The sequence below is a fragment of the Mirounga angustirostris genome, unplaced genomic scaffold (assembly GCF_029215605.1).
Source record: "Mirounga angustirostris isolate CCGP_5_RB_7025 unplaced genomic scaffold, mMirAng1.0.hap1 SCAF_1, whole genome shotgun sequence".
Classification (NCBI taxonomy): Eukaryota; Metazoa; Chordata; class Mammalia; order Carnivora; family Phocidae; genus Mirounga; species Mirounga angustirostris.
Window position 1 is genome coordinate 38,132,545 of NW_026991709.1, and position 24,649 is coordinate 38,157,193.

General features: G+C 34.8%; 1 protein-coding gene across 3 annotated transcripts in view; it reads left to right on the forward strand.

The window, feature by feature from the left end:
* The window catches only part of CADM2 (cell adhesion molecule 2), a 1,086,372-nt gene that overhangs the window by 950,720 nt on the left and 111,003 nt on the right, over window positions 1-24,649 (forward strand). For all 3 annotated transcript variants that reach the window (XM_064580279.1, XM_045902679.3, XM_064580283.1), the window contains exon 6: window positions 9,975-10,065. In XM_064580279.1, the coding sequence (XP_064436349.1) occupies window positions 9,975-10,065 (91 nt within the window). The remainder of the gene's footprint in view (window positions 1-9,974; window positions 10,066-24,649) is intronic.

Here is a 24,649-nt window from a genome sequence, read left to right on the forward strand (position 1 = left end):
ACTATATGTGATTTATCTTTCTGATTTGGATTAAATTACTATGGGTTACTATGTTTGTGGATGTATAACACTTGAATAGTAGTAGCAATGGGTCTTATACCCACACTAATTTGTACATGTTTGTTGAATAAATAAAAGATTGCCACAAAAATAATTTTTCATTAGAATTTAAAGGAATTTAACAGACTGTTGAAGGAAAAGTACCTGATAGTTTTGAGCATTCTTTGCATAATGTTGTGAGTTAAAAGGAAAGTTAAGTGTTTGAGTTTTATTGTAAAATTATAAACAGGGAAAAAATTGGACACTTTAGAAAAAATCAGTCTTACACAGAGGAAATAAATAGTAGCTGAAATGGTTCTACTTAACTCTTGGTCTATCAACATGAAAACCGGTTGACCTTGAGGTGTAGAATGAGTTTGCTTTGTAGCTGAAGTAAACTTCAGGAAAGTATTATAATGGCCTTCCTCAGAATACTCAGCACCTCCTTCATTTCAGAAATAGAGATATGAGAGCTATACAGGTCTATAGGAGTGAATGTAAACATTTTACAGAAGGGTACTATTGACATCTTGGGCCAGGTAATTCTTTGTTGTGGAGGGGCTGTCTTCTGTACTATAGGATGTTTAGTAAACTTCCTGGCCTCTATCCATTAGATGCTAATGGTATTCCCTCTATATGTCCCCCGCATTGTAATAAGCAAAAACATCTCCAGATATTGCCAAATGTCCTTGGGGGTAGGGTTCATGACTGCCTCTAATTGAGAACTATTATTTTAGAAAAAACTTCAAAGTGGCTTCACAAAGTTGAGTAGGTGACTAATTTTCTTTAGTATTAATGTAACTACCAAGAGATAGTTATAAGGGTGCTAATTAAATTATTTTTTTCAGAAAATTTTATATAATGACATTGCTACAAAGCAAAGAATCACAACTCTTTCATTTACAAAATACTTAAAAGTTTCTAAATTTCCCTTAATAAAAATCTGCTGTGGGAATATTTCTGTATTATTTTATAGAGAATAGAAATATGTTGCTGAGAAGGATATATCATAATAAGTAAGGGAATATATTTCTTTATTTTTAAAATATTTTCCCAGTTTTATTGGTATATAATTTTGATATATAATTGACATATAACATTGTATTAGTTTAAGGTATACAACATAATTATTCAGGATATACATGTATTATATATATATATTATATATAAGTAAACTATAATGTTTACTTAACATCCATAACTGCACATAATTAAAATCATTTTACTTGTGATGAGAAGTTTTAAGATCTGTTTTCTTAGCAATTTTCAAATACACATATAGTATTGTAACTATAGGCATCATGCTACACATTATATCTTCAGAACTTAAAAATCTTGTAACTGGAAGTCTGTACCTTTTAACCTCCTTCACTCAAAAAAATATTTTCATCTGTTGAAGAGATGTGAGAGGGAGATGTAAGACTTAAAAAAAAAGAGGAGACAGACAGACAGACTGACATATGGTTTACACATAGAATTCAGTAACATTGTCAGATAGGTTTTATAACTTGCAGATCATATAGAGTCAAAGCAAATCTTTTGCCAGTTTCCAATTCAACCAGATGGAGAAAGAGTTGATTTTAAAGAATAGAGGACATGGAAGTTACTACAAAAAGCACTAGCGATCCCTAGTGTCATCTGAGAGGGAAGAGGAAACACAAGTTTATTGAGGTGTAGTGAAGATCAGAGAATAGGATTCAAACTGCATAAGTGATTTATGACTATGTAACTAGGGTAAGTGACCTCCTCTGAGCCTTACTCTCATGTTCTACACAATAGGTCAACAAAAGAATCTTCCTTGTGTGCTGTATGAGAGGGTGTACTGAGCCAATACATATAGAATATTTACAACAATGACTATTATTTACCAAGTATTTGGTCAATGTTCATTACCATTAAAAGATAGCTGTGACAAATAAATTTGATTTTATAACACACTAGTGATTGGAAAATATTATTCAAATCCATTATTTATTCAACAAATATTTAATTGAGGGCCAGGAGTTATTCTAGAACCAAGGATAAACCAGTGAACAAGGTAGACATAATCTCTGCTCTGATGAGTTTGCTTTTCTAAGAATATGCTAAACACTCAGTAGCACCATTGATGAAAACTAACTCCAGAGCTTTAGGTGTTACATTGTGAATGTTATAATGTACAATGTTATAATGTTATATTATAATTCTGGTGCAACAGTGGATAGAAATGGGTAATAGTACTATGCCTCATATATTTTAGGAACTACATAAATGTTAAATGAATTATTTGGGAGTACTCATAGGAAATAACTTTTGTGAACACATAAAATGATCAAGGTAATATTTTGCTTTTGAGCAAGGATCCACATAATGCCATGGACAATGCAACTGACCATCGTTTTAAGTTATAAACCACTATGTTCACTCAATATATTATACAATATGGAATGATACAGTAAGCCAATAGTAGATGTTAGTTTACAATTGCTTCTCTTATTTGGCAATTTTTTCATTATCCATAACAGGCTGATGTTTTTTATAATCTTAAATTTCTGTTGTATTTCTTTGATTATGGAAGAAGTAAGGTTTTTTTTTTTCTTTTTTTATTGGTAAAACATTTGATTTAAAACTTCTTTTTATTCACCTACAGTCTTTAGTGATGGATAAACGTTGAACCAATGACACTAAATACTTTAAGAGCTTGTGCGTTTAAGATCGTCCATTAGGTGGCTTAATAGTAGCTGCATCACTGATCTTTTCTCCTTTCTAAAATCTTTGTTAAGGATATAGAAAATCCATTTTACTGCATCAATATCTTTACTTTGATTGAAATCAGGAGTTGTTCAAATAAAACAAGAGGTATCCTTACTACCAAGTTCATAAAGCTTTTAAAATTTTGAATAAAAAAGGAATAATTTGTGCATCAATCTATCTTTTGATAGTAATTGTGCTTGTTTCTAAATGAAACCCAGAATTTGTCAGATAAGTAAACGAAATAATACTTAAGGCTAAAAAGTATGTTTTCCTTTCACATTTTCATAATTTTAAAAATAGATTTTATTTTATTTTTTTAAAGATTTTATTTATTTATTTGACAGAGAGAGGCACAGCGAGAGAAGGAACACAAGCAGGGGGAGTGGGAGAGGGAGAAGCAGGCTTCCTGCTGAGCAGGGAGCCCGATGTGGGACTCGATCCCAGGACTCTGGGATCATGACCTGAGCCGAAGGCAGCCGCTTAATGACTGAGCCACCCAGGAGCCCTAAAAATAGATTTTAAAGAGTGATATTTTTCCTACAAAAGCCTTAGAAAGGAAACATTGTGTTTTTAAAATAGCTGCATATTTTGCTTGTTTGCTAGTAACACTGAAAAATAATTTGTGGATGAATGCATATATCCCTATTTTCTATATTCTTTTTTTTTTTAAAGATTTTATTTATTTATTTGACAGAGAGAGACAGTGAGAGAGGGAACACAAGCAGGGGGAGAGGGAGAAGCAGGCTTCCCACGGAACAAAGAGCCCAATGCGGGGCTCGATCCCAGGACCCTGGGATCATGACCTGAGCCAAAGGCAGCTGCTTAACCAACTGAGCCACCCAGGCACCCCTATTTTCTATATTCTTATAAAAAACTTTCTCATTTGCTTGCATTTTGAAAGAAATAAGAAGCAACTCATTCATTTATTCATTCACTATTTAAAGAACTCTTACATTTCAGGCATTTTGTTAGGATCTGACAACATACAATTAAATAGGTTAAGATCTTGGATCCTGAATGCTCAAAATATAGTGAATGAAATATAATATAAAAATATATGTATTTTACTCACTCGGCATCAGGGAAATTCAAATCAAAACCTCAATGAGATACCACCTCACACCAGTCAGAATGGCTAAAATTAACAAGTCAGGAAATGACAGATGTTGGCGGGGATGCAGAGAAAGGGGAACCCTCCTACACTGTTGGTGGGAATGCAAGCTGGTGCAGCCACTCTGGAAAACAGTATGGAGGTTCCTCAAAAAGTTGAAAATAGAGCTACCATATGATCAAGCAATTGCACTACTGGGTATTTACCCCAAAGAAACAAAAGTAGGGATCCAAAAGGGTATGTGCACCCCGATGTTTATAGCAGCAATGTCCACAATAGCCAGACTGTGGAAAGAGCCAAGATGTCCATCAACAGATGAATGGATAAAGAAGAGATGGTATATATATACAATGGAATATTATGCAGCCATCAAAAGGAATGAGATCTTGCCATTTGCAACGATGTGGATAGAACTGGAGGGTGTTATGCTGAGCGAAATAAGTCAAACAGAGAAAGACATGTATCATATGATCTCACTGATATGAGGAATTCTTAATCTCAGGAAACAAACTGAGGGTTGCTGGAGTGGGGGGTGGGGTGGGAGGGATGGGGTGACTGGGTGATAGACACTAGTGAGGGTATGTGCTCTGGTAAGCACTGTGAATTGTGCAAGACTGTTGAATCTCAGATCTGTACCTCTGAAACAAATAATGCAATATATGTTAAGAAAAAAAAAAAGAAGAAGAAGAAGAAGATAGCAGGAGGGGAAGAGTGAAAGGGGGGAAATCGGAGGGGTAGACAAACCATGAGAGACGATGGACTCTGAAAAACAAACTGACGGTTCTAGAGGGGAGGGGGGTGGGAGGATGGGTTAGCCTGGTGATGGGTATTGAGGAGGGCGTGTTCTGCATGGAGCACTGGGTGTTACACACAAACAATGAATCATGGAACACTACATCTAAAACTAATGATGTAATGTATGAGGACTAACATAACAATAAAAAAATTAAAAAAATATATATATGTATTTTACTAAGTGCAATGTTTTATAATAATAGTATATATCCTGTATTATGAAATAATTTAAACCTAATTATTTACTGTTCTCTGCCATTTGTATGTTTTTATATATATTATAAACATTATATATTGTGTATAATATATATGAGTCTATACAATTATGTTCAATAAATATGGTGTTAGAGTTCATTTACTTGAAAACATTTTAAAACAGACAAAATTATTATTTAAAAAAGTGAGCAACATAGAAGACAAAGCTAAGATAAATTCATAGTAATTAGTAATAATAATGCATTTTTTACTAACCCCCTTTTTTACTGTCACAAATTGGTACAGTATAATGCATTACATTAGTAATTTGAAAATACACATCCACAAAGTACTAAAGAATGTCACTCTGTTTTGTGACATAGTGGTTCATAACATGAACATTTAAGATTAATTTTACATACAACAGACCCCAACAAGATTTCAAGTAAGCATTTTTAATATTTTAGAATTAATATATCAAATGGATAAGAAAGTATAACAAAATCTTTAGCGTATTCATTCATTTAAGAATTTATTAAGCACAGATTTTGTGTAAAGCATTATGCAAGATACTGAGGATATAGCCGTGACTGTTTAAAAAATTACACCAAGGTGAAAGAGAACATGTAGAAGAGGCATCTGACCAAACTTGAGGGTAATGAATTAATGCCTTTAGCAAAAATATTTGAGTTGAGGTTTAAGAGTTAACCTCCCCCAGAATGGAATATTCCAGACAATTTGTATAAAATTCATTCAAAAAATGAAAATGAATGTTAGAAGGCAAGAGAGTGGGACTCCTGGGTGGCTCAGTTGGTTAAGTGTCTGCCTTCGGTTCAGGTCATGATCCCAGGATCTTGGGATCAACCCCTGTGTCAGGCTCCCAGCTCAGCAGGGAGTCTGCTTTTCCCCCTCCTCCAGCTCGCTCGTGCTCTCTTTCTCTCAAATAAATAAATAAAATCTTTGAAGAAGTGTACAGATCACATGAGACCTAAAGGCTATACTAATGATTTTGCTTTTAATCTTAAGAGCAAAGATTAACCATTCAGGGTTTTAACCAGAACACTGGTGTTATCAGATTTATATGTCTTTTTTTTTTTTTAAGATTTTATTTATTTATTTGAGAGACAGAGAGATAGCATGAGCAAGGGGGAGGGGCAAAGAGAGAGGGAGAGAATCCCAAGCAGGCTTCACATGCAGTGTGGAACCCAACTTGGGGCTCCATCTTATGACCCTGAGATCATGACTTGAGCTGAAATCAAGAGTTGGACGCTCAACCGACTGAGCCACCCAGCCGCCCCTATCAGATTTATGTTTTGAGAAGACAATTTTGTTTAGTTTTAAAAATCAGATTTTAGGGAGATGAAAACTGACATGAGAGAGAGAGAGAGACCTTTCATTATTGCTGTAAACTAGATAAAAGAAGTAGTTGTGGAGCTATAAGAAAGAAATGAGTAGATTTGAAAACTGTTCAGGACATAGATCAACCACACTTGATTAATTGGTTGAAGACAGAAATACAAGGAAAAGGAGGTGTCTGGTGTATGGAGCTGGATGGAGGCTGGTAGTATCTACAGAACTAGTGATTGCTGGATGAACATGGAAGTAAGGGTTGGAGAGCTTGAGTTCATTTTGGACATGGTGAAGGCACCATGTCTTTTAGACATCTGAAGGGACATGTCAGATGGGTGCTGCATATATTTAAGTGTAGCTTGTGGTACAGAGCTGCCTTTTGGATATAAACCTGAGCATGATTGGTTAGTAGGTAGAAACTGAAGACATGGGTGTGGCTGAAAGGACCCAGCCAGAATTAACATGAGAACAGATCATGAATTCCATTCTTGGTGATCTCAGTATTTAAAGGCTAAATGCAAAAAGACAACAGAACCTGAGAAAGAATAGCCAAAGCTATAAGAGTTGAATCAGAAACATTGAGGGTAAGGGGCCGCAGAGAGGGGAGTGTTGTAAAATCTAGCAAAAATAATTTATAGGCTTAGAAACTAATAAACGTTTTGAATAATTCTGAAGTAAAATAAAAGAGCATTGTATCATATCCCTTGATTTTAGTTAATTTAGAGGTTATTTGATGGTCTTCCTGAAAGTTCCATTGAAATACATGCAAAACATAATATCTCTCTAGTATTTTCTTATAATTAAAATTCTGTATTTTGTATATAAAAGGAATCCTGAATCATGCCTATGGGGACAATTTGTGATACAAATTCTTACCTCTAATAAATTGCTTAAACAAAAACTGGCAAAGCTAAGAGAAACCGGGCCATATTCTGTTTTCCTCTATTCTAACAGCTACCTGCCTGTTAAAACCCTGAATGGTTAATCTTTGCTTTTAAGATTTTACCGTAATGAAGCAAATACTAGTGGTAACTTGCCCATATCCCTTTCACGTACACCATTTCTGTGCACTGAATAGACTGTGCCAGGGAAATAACATTCCTCCTCCTTCCAGAGTAATCCTCAGCTGAACACTAATGAAAATTGGTAAATATTCCCTAAATACTCCTGTCCCTTGCTCATCAAATAAGATAACACTGAGGCATGCCTTACACTGTCCCTCAGAATTCCATGGCAGAATTGAATCCCAGTTGCCCACTGTGTCATCTGCTCAATAGCACAACCTTTATTTACTTCCTTCTCTTCCTGTCTCACTTTCCAGTCCTTCCTTATATCACACCCATAAAAGATGGATCTCAGGGTCTGCTTGTTAGATTTCTGTATTTGTCAAGGTTCTCCTGAGAAACAAAACTAATAAAATGTATACATAGAAAAATAGATTTATTTTAAGAAGTTGACTCACACAGTTATGAAGGCTGCAAATCCCGAGACCTGCAGGCTGAGCTGCCAAGCTAGAGACCCAGAAGAGATGATGATTTAGTTCCAGTTTGAAACCAAAACAGGAAAAAAGCTGATCTTCTAGCTTGAAGGCCATCAGACAGAAGAATTCTCCCCTATTTGGGGAAGGATCAGCTTTTTTGTTTTATCCAGGCCTTCAACTCATCTGACAAGGCCCATCCACATTAGGGGGAGCAATCTGTTTCACTCAGTCTACTGATTTACACGTTAATCTCTTAGAGGGGCACCTGGGTAGCCCAGTGGGTTAAGTGTTTGACTCTTGATTTCAGCTCAGGTCATGATCTCATGGTCGTGGGATCAAGCCTAGGGTTGGGCTCAACGGCTGGGCATGGAGCCTGCTTAAGATTCTCCCTCTGCTTCTTCCCATGCTTGTGCTCTCTAAATCAGTCAATCAATCAATCAAATCTTAAAAAAAAAAAAAAAAAGTTGGTCTCTTACAAAAATACTCTCATTGAAATACCCAGAATAATGTTTAGGCAAGTATCCGGACACTCTATGGTCCAGTCAAGTTGACACAAAATTAACCATCACAGACACCCAAATTAACACAATTCTTTCCTAGAATCACACTTTCTGATCTTTTTTCTCCTACTTTTTTTCCTCTGGAAGTGAAGCTTGCTTCTATTTGTCAGGATGAAATTACATTCTGCTATATGTATATATGGTCAAAGTTCAAAAGACAATAGACCTCCTTTTCCAGAATCATTCTGGCTCACCTTTGTTACCCTGTATAATTGTTGACATTTCGCCTTCACTTTTTGAAGTGTTCTGCTTTGAAGAAAAAATTATATAATCATCCTAGTCAATAACTGATTCCATAAATGTGATGGTGAAAATCAAAAAATTACTGAAGTATAATTTAATCTTTTATTAAAATATTTTTTCCTACTGATTAAAAAAATATGATGAATATGTGTCATATTTCATCAATTTCCCCCCCCGGGGTTATTTCACACTGAAATTTTTTACAATAATGTGTAAGGAATCCCTATTTGCAACTGGTATATTATTGTTGATTACCAAGAATGTATTTTACTGCTTAAAGTATTGAAAAAGAATGTATTTAAAATCTTTAAATAATTTATAAGTATGATATAAGGTCTTCCACAAGATCCTAGTTTACTGTTCAATATATGGCAAATCTGAGTAATATTTTCCTGAAGTAACCTAAAAGTAACCTGAAAGTTACACTGTTGATATATACTTATTTAATTGGTTCAAAATCAGAGAGTGGGTCTAACCCCGGAGTGGCTCAGTTCTTCTATCACACTAAGGGAAGGGCGAAAATAATCGTGACTATCTGGAGCATTCAGAGCCTATTTTGTTTATTGTTGAGGATGCAGAGATAAGAGCAGGAGGCAATTCCATGTTGACAGGAATTCCTTGTTGTGTTGGCCACACAATGCCAGGACTAGCTAAGTCTCATAAAGCAACGAGCATGTTTACATTGTCTCTTTTTTTAAGTTTTAATTTTCCATTTTTTCTATGAAATAGGTGTCTCTGTTGATTAAACAGTATTAAACGTGGCACAAAAGCTATAAGTATTAATGTCTCAAAGTATTTTTGAATCCTCTTTCACCAAGGATGATTTTATTGTTAAATGGAAATTAAAAAAAAATATGTAACAATTAAGTTGCAGTATATATAACAAAAAGTTAACTTTTAGTAATATTCTATATAATTATTTTAAATTATTTGCTAACTGTACTTTAGAGAAAACAACATGTACTAAGTGCTGCATTATTGCATTTTCAAGAAGATTCTGCATAATACATATGAGACAGTAGTTGATCCTGAGTTCTTTGAGGGTTCTTTATTGTGAGTCCTGGTATTCCTGCAACAGAAGAGTGTTGTTATTCAAATGTACATAAATGTGTTCGGCCCATAATAATAGTATTCATAGCCATCTATAAATAGTTGAAAAAACAATTGTACCAAATGTTTGATATTCATCTGAGCCACATTTTGCAACTTCAGTTTTATATTCGGATTTCAGAAATAATACAACAGTAGGGCTCATAAGATATTCAGATATTTTTGTTAGCTTTCCATAGATAGGCTGGTAGCTTCTTAAAATTGTATCCTCTGTTTCATCAAATCTCAGAAATCCCTTGTAAATGTACACAATAATAAGATAAAGCCTGAACATACACCATGGTGTACAGTTATGAAATATATATACTTACGTGTATTTAGTGACCTTTCTTAATATCCCTTTTCATTTTTTTTCTAGATACACCATCAGTTAAGATTATACCATCCACTCCTTTTCCACAAGAAGGACAGCCATTAATTTTGACTTGTGAATCCAAAGGAAAACCACTGTAAGTGATTTAATGAGCACTAAAGTTTTTCACTTTTTCTCCTATCCTGCTTCGATTTCAGGCTTTAACTGAAGAAATCCACTGTTTTTGTCTTTTCTTGGTGGGCAAAGTGATCTTTAGAACAGAAATCCCCTGAACCATGTCTTCATTAAGTATCTGTGGAAGATTTGTCTTTTTCTTTGTCATCTAGTGAAGTTTCTGGGAAGGTTTCCAGCTGTGATTTTTTTTCCTTCTTTTTCTAGTAGGATATTTCAACCTGAAAGGAAAGTGGGCTTAATCAGGCACTGTTTACATCATGAGACTGATAGACGTTACACATTGCTGAACTTAGTTCTCTGGTGAAAATCTTTGAAAATATCGAAGCATCCTCAAAATATCCCCAAGTTTTAAAGTTAAATGGGAAATCATTTTTATAAGAAGGGAAATCACATCTACATTTCTTTTTCTTTTTTTTTAAGATTTTATTTATTTATTTGACGGAGAGAGAATGAGAGAGAGAGCACATGAGAGGGGGGAGGGTCAGAGGGAGAAGCAGACTCCCTGATGAGCAGGGAGCCCGATGCGGGACTCGATCCGGGGACTCCAGGATCATGACCTGAGCCGAAGGCAGTCGCTTAACCAACTGAGCCACCCAGGCGCCCACACATCTACATTTCTAATGTAGCCCCTATGATACATAATTTGTGAATGTGAGATGTTTCAACATTTCCAATTGTAAAGTGATTTCATTATTAGAATATATAGGTTCTAATATCACTTCGACTTTAAAATTTTACTTTTGACATTCATGTTTATAAACAACTAACTCATAGAAAATCTATTTTTATACAAAATTCAAGAGTAGATTATGCAGATATGCATTACTCAAAGACTATTTGACAGCAATCTGATCTTTCTAATATAGTAACAGTCTATGTTGAGCTGAAAGTCATTTATTTGATTTTCTTAAAAGCTTCCAATTGATTTGCAATTTGTTTAAATTTTAATAGGAGGCATTTAATTGTTTTCCATGTAAAACTATATGGGATAGTCTCTGTGCCAATCAAATTAAGTTACTAAAAAGTTATTTCTAATACTTTTTTATTTAAGTATAGATTTCTTATTACTACATGAGGAATTTTTCTAAAAGAATATTAAGGCAAGAAGCCTGAAATTTCAACTTACTCAGTTGTATGACTTTATAATTTTAACACACTAAGTGAATTCACACTTTATCAAAGTTTTGATATTTTAAAACTGTTCTCTCTTCCAGTGTTATTTTCTAAAGATTCAAACATACTGATTTAATGAACATTCAGTAAATTAATCCATTATTTTACTTCGATCTTTTCAGAAACACTTAAGGCATTTTAGACTTTGAAAGGAACAAACCTTTCATAGTAGCTTTACTACATATATTCTGTGCAATTTACTTTCCTAGTTCTTTCTGATAAGCTTAAATTGCTTATAGAAAACATGTTTAACTGCTGTATGCGGAGTGTGACAGTGCATTTCGGTATTACAGCTTCAGTAAGAGATTTGGCGGGCTACAAGTTCAGTCCTCTTAATTAGAGAAAGAAGTGTAATAGACTCTAGTCAGCTTTAGGTATACCAAAAGCCTAATTTCTTTAGTCCTGATTCTGTGTATCTAACAAAAGAATTTCTTTCCTAACTTTTCCTTCCATCTTCACTCCTGTTGCTTTCACATATTATTTCCCAAGTCAGTCTGTTGCTCCCCCCCCTCTCTTTTTGCTTCAGGTTCTGTTGTTGTTTTGTTTGTTTTTTGCTTTCTTCCTCATAATCTCAGAGGTCAGCATATGGGGATGTGAAGGAACAGGATCAGGATGAGGGCATAGCAAGGGAGTTTTGCTTTTAACTTTTCTTCATTGATCTGCCCCAAAGTACATATGTGTACATTTGGAATATGTGTACAACTTATACAATTAGATGAGGATGGGAAATATAGTATTAGAATGCTTGGAAATAAATATACCCCTGTTCAAATAGTATCCGATTACCTGTCGATGATCTACTCTTTGGTTCCATATCTTCTCCCAACAGCAGAAACAGCGTTTTTGTTTTGTCTTGTTTTTTAAAGATTTTATTTATTTGAGAGAGAGAGAGAGAGAGAATGAGCAGGGGGGTGGAGAAGAAGAAGCAGACTCCCCCCTGAGCATGGAGCCTGACGTGGGGCTTGATCCCAGGACCCTGGGGTTATGACCCGAGCAGAAGGTGATGCTCAACTGACTAAGCTACCCAGTCACCCCCAGAAATGGCATTTAATTTATGTGAATAATTATCTTCTGAGGTCTAGGTAATTAGATCTTTAGGTAGTCCATTTTCCTCAGTTCAAAGGTGGTTGAATAGATGTGTCTTATTGTGGGTCTCTGTTTCAACTACCTAGAAATAAGCTTGGATGTGTAATACTCCTCTGCACTGCAGATGAATGAAAAGTACAGTAGCCTCTCGTTTATTTATTTCACTTAAGAATACAAAGATTTTGGATGTTTAGGAAATAGAAAATGTAACCTTTGTCAGAGGATCCTGACTAATATCACTTTGGAAATAAAGGAAATAAGAAAGACTCCTTGTTTTATGGAAAAGAAAACTAAAGAAAACATTCACCAAATTTCCAAATTCATCCAGGTTTAAAATGGTTGACTCAGGATTTACCCTCAGTTCAATCAATACCCTAAACTTACATTCTTTTAGCTATTTTCTGCTACTTCAATTGCTGAGTCTAAATTGTCACTTATGTTAGTCAAAGTAACTTTTGAAAAACTGAGGTAATGTTTAGCAATGAAGATGAACCCATAGAGCCTGAAGGTGAAGAACTGGCTAGGCTCAAGAAATATTTTCCTGTTGCCATCCTCTCTCATCAGGCTTTTTTCTGTATTTATGCCCTTTCTGGAAATTTGCCAAATTCCTAACAAAGTGACCATTTCTAGCAGGAGGTTATAACCATGTAAAAAAAAAAAAAAAAACCCTAATTAGTATAATATCTTGTGGCGATTACCTTATAAGCTCCATTAGGGTTAAATGGTCATTCTATTCTGTCTTTATCCTTATAGTTCCCAGTGTTATATTCTGTATGCCACTGTCTACGAATAAATGTGTATCAACTGATTCGCAATTCCTTTTTATCATTTTCTTTCCTTGTAGATTGCCAGGCCATTGGCGTTAGAGAAATAGCCAACTTCTTTGATTCCTCCCTGCCTTTAGACCACTGTTTCTCTTCTGTTCTTCCTAATCATCTTAAAATCCACCCTTCTGCATTTTCAAAGTAACTATCATTTCTACTAAATGAAAGCACTAACCTCTTTAAAGACAGTGTAATTCCTAGCCTCTCTTTAGTTTTATTCTGTCTCCAACAGTGCCAGATGAGACAGACAGGGCAAAAACAAGGGAAGACCAAAAGAAATCATTGGATTTTCCCAGAAGGAAATCTTACTGATCATAAAGAAAACAGTCTCACTAGAGCAAAGAGAACAGAAGGCAAATTGAAATGGATTAATCAGGGAATTAGTAGGTGGTGGGAAAGTAAAGAAAATGGAAAGACCACCCATTTCAGAAAAGGAGTCATGAAAAGTGGAAAGGAATGAGAAAAGAAACGTGTGCCAAACGGAAGTTTTTTTTAAAAAAATAATAGAGCTATTGTCTATATTTTAAGACAGGATCAAAAAAGCCTAACGAATAGGAGTGAAAATGAAGTACGTGATATCACATATACCCAGTGTGCAGGTTCAAATTTCCGGCCTTACCCTGGTGATCGCTGTCAAAGTTCTGCTCTGTTACTTTGCAGCTATTACACCTGAGTCTCCGTTTAGTTATTTTGAAACCACTGAGAGGCGGCACGGTGGCTGAGCTTCTGCCGGGCTATCCAAACACTTAATTTCTACCATCTTTCCCATTTGCCCGATCCTCCTGGAAGGAGCAGGTGAAAATCAGAACTGGATAATGGATATGTGATTCCTTTTCCTTTCGTATCTTTAATCCTGTGATCAGATCTTCATTGTTTCTTAAAAAGTATTTGCCTGATACAAAATTTCCTGAGGAATGAATTATTCACAGTTACCAGGCATATTGATAGTAGGCAAATAACACCACTGCCTTTTGTATAAATCATAAACTGATGGCGCGGTTCAACTTGTACTGAGATTCCTGCTCCTAACCTGCCCTCCTGTATGCTAATGCCGTTTTCCTTGTTCTAAATGGGAAGGCCCCAGTGACTGTTTAGGAACAATCATGCCTTATTTGCCTGCTTTGGACTGAAGCCTTTTGCTATTTTCCAGTGGAACAGCTGCATAACTTGGGCCAGGACCAAACTGTTCCACTTGACATTACTATAGAGGCATTGTATCCTTTCCTTAAAAGAGAGATTACTGTACATGTCTGTCTATTGTTTTAAGTTTGAGTTAATTTAAGTTTAAAGTGAGGACAGAGCTAATGCCAACCGCTTTTCTTTCACGTCCCCAGAGTTTTTGCAACCTTCTTCTTTCTTTGGCTGAATTCCCAGACAGCTCTCAGGCAGCAGCATTCTCCATTTATAGAAGTAGAGAGAGAAAAAAGCTGTGACATTACATTAAAGTCATGACCTTAAAAGGTGTGGGGTTGCCCGCACATGCTGGAGCTAAAGAATCATCATTCATTTTAATCAAATGTTTAACGCTTTGTAAATCTACTTCAGAAAAGCTATGGGATATTTTCAGTCAAATAAATGTGGATTTGGCATTTAATCCATAAAATAAAATAATGATAGGTCTTGATAAACTCTGTGTATCCAGCATGATGTTTATGTTTTACTTACTATTTTACCTTCTGGTAACCACAGTTTTTCTCATGTCTTGGCATAAATCTAGTATACATAATTGCATAGCACATAACATGCCCCGTTCTGTACAAGAAGAAAGATTTTAATCTTTAGGAAGACAGATCACATACCATATAACAACTAGTGAGGTGTTTAGAGGAACAATTATGCATCCACTTTCAAAATGATCAAGAATTTAAGAAGAAATCTGATAAGAACATATTGATATATTTGATACATTTTCCTGTTAGCATAATAGAGATTAAAAAATGAAATGCAAATTAAAGCAAAACAGTTTTACTATATCTAGTCCGTTTTCTCAGCCTAAGATGACCTTTTTACAAAGCACAGGTTATTTACTAATTGTCATACTATCTAATCACAGCCAGAAGAAATGACAAAATAAACCAGGAGTTAAAGAAGGCAAGTTATCATCCATAATGAAATGTTTTAGGCCAAAACAGGACAGATGTGAATTTTGAAAAAAGAACACTGATCTACAATAATAGAAATTTCATATCATTTGACCTAATGCATAATAGATGTTAATTACACAATAGCTATTTCTCTCCTGCCATCTATGTTATAGAAAGTCATCTAATTAATCATCAAGGTCTGTGCTTCTGTTCAGGTATAATTCCTATGCTGTCATGCTCTGGGGCACTAAGAGTTGTGTGGCACATTAGAAAGAAAAGTACAAAACTAGGTGTGAATTATAAATCTGTGGCTATCTGTGGCCTGAGTGGACTTGAGCAAGTCCCTTAACTACCTGAACTGTTTTACTTTTAATTAATTAACTATACTTTTTTAGAGCAGTTGTAGGTTCATAATGAAACTGGGTGGAAAGTACAGAGTTCCCATATATCCCAAACACCACACATGCACAACACCCCCCACTATGGACAGCCCACACAACAGTGGTGCCTTTATTACAAACCATGAACCTACACGGACTCATGGTTCTTACCACAAAGTCCACAATTTACATTGGAGTTCACTCTCGTATACCAACTCTTTTTTATTCTTTAAAAAAAAAAAAAAAAATAGCCACTGGGTGGCTCAGTCAGTTAAATGTCTGCCTTCAGCTCAGGTCATGATCCCAGGGTCCTGGGATGGAGTTCCACATCGGGCTTCCTGCTCAGCTGGGAGACTGCTTCTCTCTCTTCCTTTGCCTTCCACTCCCCCTGCTTGTGCTCTATCGCTCTGTCAAATAAATAAAATCTTTAAAAATAAATAAATAAATAAATAAATAAATAAATAAATAAATAAATAAATAAATAAAATCTAGTGAACAAACTGTTTTAAAGATTAATGACAATGTATATGAAATTTCTGCCTCCAAGTAATTTCATAGTAAATAATAACCATGAGGATGATGATAAATTATAATTTTGTCAAAGAGTTACATACAGTATATCTCACCAAGTTTTAAAATTGGGAGTCTTAATTATCTATTTAATGCATATGTTAATATTGGACTGCTATGGCAATCCTGGAAACTGAGTTACCATCTCAAATTTCTTCCATAGCTCTGAAATTCAAGGTTCCAAGCAGAATGAACACGGAATTGTCTGTGACTTTCAAAAGCATGTTTGAACGGCAAAAATATCTGCGCTAAAGTCATGGCAAAACTGATTGAACAACATGGCTATTTTAGTTGAGGTTACATAGTAATGATGAGGTGCTAGAAGAGAGGCAGCTGCATGAACCCCTGTCAGGGGCAAAATATAACATAGTGATAAATGGGAAACGGGAAAATACTGAGCCACAGAAACAGCACCTTCATAGTGTTAAGGTAGAAAAGCTTTAGAATAATTGGAAAGTACTGGAAGGGGTAGAGAATGTGTTTTGGTCCCACAAACCTGGACAAGGCTACACTCTAGAGCAGTTCTGCTGGGATGAAAGAGACTAATGAGTTAGCAAATTTTGGCAGAAAGCCAAAGCAGGGGATCTAAAAACCTTACACAACCAAACCTGAGTGAAAGGCATGACTCATGGTTGGTTGACAATCTGGGGTCTGTGATGTGTAAGACCTCATTTTGATATAGTTTCCCAAAATTTTTTATGCTTATCATCTTATTTAAACCACATAACTATCTTGTTGGAAAAGGCTTATAGACTCATAATCATTTCTAGCTTGTAAATGAGGAAAATAAGTCTTGAGGTTATATGATCTTTTCCAATCATCCAGGTGATAAGTGGTAGAATTGAGATTACAAAGATGCTTTAAAAAATTTATGGGGTGCCCAGGTGGTACAGTCAGTTAAGTGTCTGACTCTTGGTTTCGGCTCAGGTCATGATCTCAAGGTAGCAAGACTGAGCCCCTTATCAGGTTCTGCACTCAGTGCAAATTCTCTCTCTCCCGTTGCCCCTCTCCCCACTCTAAAAGTAAATAAATAAATTTTTGTAAAATATTTTAAAAATAAAAAAATAAAAATAAATAACATTTTAACAACACTGATGGTTATGTTTTCTTATTTACCCAGTGTTTTCAGTTTTCCTATTTTATTGATTTTTCATAATAACCCAGTGAAGTTGGCAAGAATGAGAGAGTTCTCACAAACCACTAGAAAAGCCTATATTTCAATCAAATATGTAAAAAAAAAAATGTAATTTATAAAACAATTACCACTTATGGAAGCCCAAACCTGTTAATATATCTAAATATTATCTAAAGAGTTTCTAAATATATCTAAATAATTTCTGATTAGATTTTATGATTAGTTGTATAACTATTTTATTGTTACATATATATATTTAAAGATTTTATTTATTTGAGAGCAGAGAGAGAGAGAGAACATAAGCAGGGGGAGCAGCAAGCAGAGTTAGAGAGAGAAGCAGGCTCCCAGCAGAGCAGGGAACCTGATGTGGGGCTTGATCCCAGGACCCTGGGATCATGACCTGAACCAAAGGCAGACACTTAACCGACTGAGCCACCCAGGTGCCCACATATATTTTGCTTTAAAAAGCAGATTATATTCTTAATTTTATGTATCTTTAAAATGATTAAGACTGCAGGTTCCAACGACAAGGCCATATCAATGCAAATGTGAAACCATGCAGTGAAATACAATGTGAAGCCCTAGAGGGTTTAAGCAGGAAGTTAAAAGAAAACATTCCTCAAAATTACGTTGTTGTTGTTAAGTATTATGCTTAAGATATCACCAAAATAGGGGCGCCTGGGTGGCTCAGTTGGTTAAGCGACTGCCTTCGGCTCAGGTCATGATCCTGGAGTCCCGGGATCGAGTCCCGCATCGGGCTCCCTGCTCGGCAGGGAGTCTGCTTCTCCCTCTGGCCCTCCCCCCTCTCATGTGCTTGCTCTCTCTCATCCTCTCTGTCTCAAATAAATAAATAAAATCTTTAAAAAAAAAAAAAGATATCACCAAAATAATTAGTGGAATAAACATAATGAGGGTCCATACCATTTAGATACTCTCAAAATGTCAGTCCTTGGTATAAAAAAGGTTATAGGACATTTAGATTGTTTTTGTGTGTTTTCTTTGTTTTGGGGGGGGGTTTCTTTGTGTGTGTGTTTTTTTCCTTATGTTCCAATATCTAGAAGATGCAAAATTGTCTTAATTAATTAATTAAAAGTTAAAGACAATAAAGCCAGTTTCTTCTACCATGTTTTTAAAGGTATCATATTGGCAAATCAGCTCTAAATTTTCATAATTAAAAAAATATATATATATCCATGTGCTGTCCTTCCCATACGAATTTCTTTTCTGAGGCCCATATGGTCTTTTGCTTCCATCTCATGGCTTCAAAATTTAATCACACATTGACTCTCTGGAAACACACAAGTGGTTATCTTGGAAATGAGACCGAATATATTTGGTTTTGTTTTTGAAATAAGAAGCTGACTCCCGGTAATCTCCTCTGCTGTTATTTAGGCTGGGCATCTGTGGTGTGTTGGGCACTCAATCATTTTCAATTAAATGTCCCTATGTCTTGCAAAAGTCCCATAAGAGCTTGCAGAACCACAATTATAGATCCATAGAGGAAATATACTTCTTGAACATTTCTAGGTAAGCAGTTTTCTTACAACAAAAAGCCAATTATTTTGAGGGATTATGTAAATGTTCAGTGGGAAAGTCTAACACAAAAATGTCTCAGTATGTTTAAGACCCATTGTGGAATGATGCTGTCTTATATGTTGACAAGATTTTCAAGATGTGGACTTTTGGACACATGGGTTTAAAAATCTGTGTTTTTTTATGTATTTATGAGATTACATCCTGGCATTTTACTCTTTATTTAAAGATATATAAACATTGCATGCATGTTTATATAAAAACAAGTCATCAAAATGGTAATTGTAGGAAAATTGCAGAAACAAAAATCACTCTTAACATTAAAAAAAGCTGAAATACTATACCTCATCCTTAATTAAAGAAAATATTAACCCTTTGCTCAACAAGTGCCATTCAATAACGTTTGTCTTTTATCCTTGCAGTTTTTTTCTGTAATTTGTATCATAATGTTAGAGCTAACATCCATCCCTCTGGTGGCCACCAGTCAACTGAGAAGTAGATTATTCTGTGCCTGTGTTAAACATTTTGACTATGACTTTTGTATAACATATGAAGGAAACAAAATGTGGAAACTAAAATTAATTCAGAATCACTGTAGATATTTGGTATTATTTCAATTAATGGTGAAGCAATTTTTTTTTTTTTTAACTCAGCTAAGTATCCAGGCCATTCAAAATATTCACACTTAAGGAACATAAACCTTTAGCAATACTTTTCAGTTGTGGTAAATTCATTCTTCTTAGAACTCTTCTTCAAAGGTGTCTCTGCCATTCACCTGATTATATATATATACTTGAGAGACTATAGGCCAAAGACTATTAGAGTAACAAGGGCATTTTTGAGACAACAAATCCAAGAACACAGAAAAATATCAGCTTTCTCCTTTTGAGGGAAATGTAGAATAATAAATATCTGTCTCCTTTGAAAAGAAAAAGTCATTCTATAAAGGATACTAAGAAGCAGTCTATAAGTAATTTTTATGAACCAAAATTCAATACAAGAAATGTCCTTAATATGTAATGATCAGTTAGATTCTAAATTAATGTCAAATATTCATAAATCAAATAGAATTTCTATATGCTAGTTAGTTCATGGGTTTTCATTATGTTTTGGTTTTATAAAATCTATCTTCCATGAAGATAAGTGCTCACTCTCATATGTGGTTTGTATGGTAAAACTCTTTTATTTAATTAATTTATTTATTTATCTAATTGAAGCATAGGTGACATACAACATTATGTTATTTTCAGGTGTATGACATAGTGATTGGACATTTATATACATTATGAAATGCTCACCACAAAAAGTGTACTTACCATCTATCACCATGCAAATTTATTATAATATTATTGACTATACTTCCTATACCATACTTTATATTCCATAACTGGAAATTTGTACCTCTTAATCCCCTTCACCTATTTTGCCATCCCCCCACACCTTTCCCCTCTGACAACCACCAATTTGTTCTCTTTATTTATGGGTCTGTTTCTGTTTTGTTTGTTCTGTATTTCGGATTTCACATATAAGTGGAATCATACGGTATTTGTCTTTCTCTGTCTTATTTCACTTAGCATAATACCCTCTGGGTCCATCCATGTTGTTGTAAATAGCAAGATTTCCATCTTTTTATGGCTGAGTAATATTCAAGTGTGTGTGTATGTATGTATATCTTCTTTATCCAGTTATCTATTGATAGATACCTAGGTTGCTTTCATGTCTTGGCTATTGTAAATAATACTGCAATTAATATAGGGGCACATACATCTTTTTGAATTAGTGTTGTTGTTGTTGTTGTTGTTGTTGTTGTTGTTGTTTCCAGGTAAATACCCAGAAGTGGAATTGCTGGGTCATATTGTATTTCTATTTTTAATTTTTTGAGGAACCTCCATACTATTTTCCATAGTGCCTGCATCAATTTATATTCCCACCAGCAGCACATGAGGATTCTCTTTTCACCACTTTCTCTCCAACACGTGTTATTTCTTGTCTTTGTGATAATAGTCATTGTAACGGGTATGAAGTGATATCTCACTGTGGTTTTGATTTGGAGTTCCATGATGATTAGTGATATTGAACACTCTTTCATGTATTCAGTGACCATCTGGATGTCTTCTTTGTAAAAAAAAATGTTTTAGTCCCACTGCCCATTTTTAATGTTTGATTTAGTGTTGAATTGTATGAGTTTGTCATATATTTTGGATATTAATTCATTATCAGATGTAACATTTGCAAATATCTTCTCTCCCATTCAGTAGGTTGTCTTTTTGTTTTAATGGTTTCCTTTGCTGTACAGAAGCTTTGTAGTTTGATGTAGACCTAATAGTTTGTTTTTTTGCTTTTGTTTCCCTTGTCTGAGGAGACAGATTTTATATGTATCTATCTATCTATGATATATAGTGCTAAGACCAGTGTCCAAGAGTTTGCTATCTGTTTTCTTTTAGTTATATGGCTTCAGGTCTTTCATTTAGGTAGGTATTTAATGTATTTTGATTTTATTTTTGTATATGGTGGGAGAAAGTAATCCAGTTTCATTCTTTTGCATGTAGCTGTCCAGTTTTCTCAGCACCACTTATTAAAAGACTATCTTTTCCCCATTGGGCATTCTCACCTCCTTTGTCATAAATTAGCTGACCATGTAAGTGTGGTTTATTTCTAGGCTCCTTATTCTGTTCCATTTATCTATGTGTCTGTTTTTGTGCCAATACTGTATTGTTTTGTTTATTATATTTCTGTAGGGTAGTTTCCAATCTGAGAATGTGATACCTCCAGTCTTGTTCTTCTTTCTCAAGATTGCTTTGGATTATTGGGGGTTTTTTGTGGTTCCATACAGATTTTAGGATTATTTGTTCTAGTTCTGTGAAAAATGCTATTGGTATTTTGATTATGACTACATTGAATCTATAGATTACTTTGGGTAATATGGACATTTTAACAGTATTAGTTATTTCAGTCCATGAGCATGGATCTTTCCACTTATTTGTATCATCTTCAATTTCGTTTATCAATGTCTTAAGGTTTTCAGAGTATAGGTCTTTTACCTCTTTAGTTAAACTTATACTTAGTTTTCTTATTCTTTTTGATACAATTATAAATGGGATTGTTTTCTTAATTCATATTTCTGTTCATTATTGGTGTATATAAATGACAGATTTATGCATAATAATTTTGTATCCTGCAACTTTACTGAATTCATTTATTAGTTTTAATAGTTTTCGGTAGAGTTTTTAGGGTTTTCTATATATAGTATCATGTCATCTGCAATAGTAAAACTAAGAAAATTCTTATTCCTCTGAAAGCCATATATTCAAACAATCCAAAGACATTTACTTGCATTACACAGGTTTTTACAATGTGGAGTGTATATTGATTCACTTTTTCAGATATAAGCTCAATTATACAGAAGCCCCTAAACTTCAAAGTTTGAAAAGATTTAAATGGCAAACAAGGCTCCCAATTGTAGAAAATATGAACATTCATAGTGGTCTCCAGTTAGAATAGGAAGAATCTGCCAGTAATTTCTGATGGCTTTACAGCCCAACTCTTGCAAATTCAGAGTACCAGAAATATTTGGGATGCTTCAAGCAAAGACGAAAGAAGAGGAGAAAAATAGGAGAAAAGAACAAGAACCATTGTGACTTGTGACAAGCAAATGTCTCTGCAATGACATTCTTTGATGAACTTCATCACTAGCACTCAAGATTACAAGTACAGGGATGAACACAGTGAGCGGGGTTCTTGTCTCACGGAGTCGAAGAATGAATCTTGTGGACAAAAGAGAGTGAGCAAAGCAATAGAATTTTATTAAGCAAGAATACAGAAAAAGCTCTCAGATGTGAGCGGGGTCCCGACTGGGTTGCCAATGAAGGCTTTTTATCTCTGGCCTTTTGTTAGGACTTTACCAGGAAACTTGCTGGTGGTTAAGTCAGTACTGTGGAACTAGACATGAGGCGTATACATTGTGTGTGAGTCTTTGTTTATTGTGACATCTATGATCTAATCAGGATAGAAGAAGTCCTTTAGATATGTAGGTCTGGTTAATCTTTATAGTTAACTTCTCCTTTGAGGCCTGATAATGTTTTTGGTAGATATTCTATATTTTATATTTTCTGTGGTTACAGTGTAATTATCAGAAAAACATTTTAGCCCTAGCAGTTGGGACAGGGGTTCTGATTTTTCTTCCTTATTTCTATTTTTGTTCTGTCACAGTGTCTATATACCTGAAATACCCTCAGAGCCCAGTTGGGGCCCCTATTCTTTCCCTACCTAAAGTCTCATCCTTTCCATTTTTGTTTCTGCAATTTTCCTACAATTACCATTTTGATTGCTTGTTTTTATATAAACATGCATGCAATGTTTATATATCTTTAAATAAAGAGTAAAATGCCAGGATGTAATCTCATAAATACATAAAAAAAACACAGATTTTTAAACCCATGTGTCCAAAAGTCCACATCTTGAAAATCTTGTCAACATATAAGACAGCATCATTCCACAGTGGGTCTTACCAAGATTAAAAATATAATAGCTTTGCAGTGCAAGGACAAAAAGACCTATAAGCCATAGGAACTCTCACTGTGGGTCAGTGTTTTTCAAATTGCCGGCTGTGGCTAATTAATGAGTCATAAGATCGATTAGCAAATTCTTTTTAAAAGCCAAAAATAAAATATAAAATAATAGAATTGGAAAGGAAAATATAGAGACGTATAGAAGAAAAATAAAGAAAATGTCACAGTGCATTACAAAGAGCAAGCTTTTATTTCCTGTATGGGTTTGTGCATTGTGTAAGGTTATAAAATGTGTTTTTCTATAAACCACACCTCAAAAAGTTTGAAAATCATTGCATTGACACCAACTGTGGTGAAGCTGAAGTTTTAATCACTTCAGTTCCTCTAAAACCATCAGTATACAAATATATATGTTCAGACTGAAGAGATCTGAGCTCCCCCAAAATAATCAAGTGCCACTAAGAATGTTAAATAATGCAGATAAGCTTGATCTTTTGAGAAGGATTTCATTCAAATGATCAAAATATACTTTCAAATTTTTAAGTCTCAAATTTCAGTTATCTTCAGCACTGATTTATATGAAGCATTTAATTCCCTACCTACCAGATAAATGATGTGCATTTTACTTTTCTAAGTTTTAATACCAGAAAAGAAGCAAGTCGGGGTGCCTGGGTGGCTCAGTTGGTTAAGTGACTGCCTTCGGCTCAGGTCATGATCCTGGAGTCCCGGGATCAAGTCCTGCATCGGGCTCCCTGCCTAGCAGGGAGTCTGCTTCTCCCTCTCCTGCTCCCCCCCTCTTGTGCTCTCTCTCACTCTCTCTCTCAAATAAATAAATAAAATCTTTAAAAAAAAGAAAGAAAAGAAGCAAGTCATAGAGCAGAAGCAGTTCTATAGTAGTGATACAGTGTTTAACATAAATATTTATAAATATTAGATCTTATAGGTAAATTAGCATTATTTTATAGTAGTATAAGTAATGGATTATAAAGTAACTCTTATATGGGATATAGGACCACATCATTGTAATGTGCCTTGAACTTAATGGTTTTCAGGCATCTGACTGATTAAGATGCTTATAGATACATTTTATATGGCATCAAATTGTCCTTATAATGTACATAGATTGATAAAGTGGCCGATTCTGAAAAATTTAGACTCAGAAATTCTTGATTTAAAGAAAAGTAAAGGGGCGCCTGGGTGGCTCAGTTGGTTAGGCGACTGCCTTCGGCTCAGGTCATGATCCTGGAGTCCCG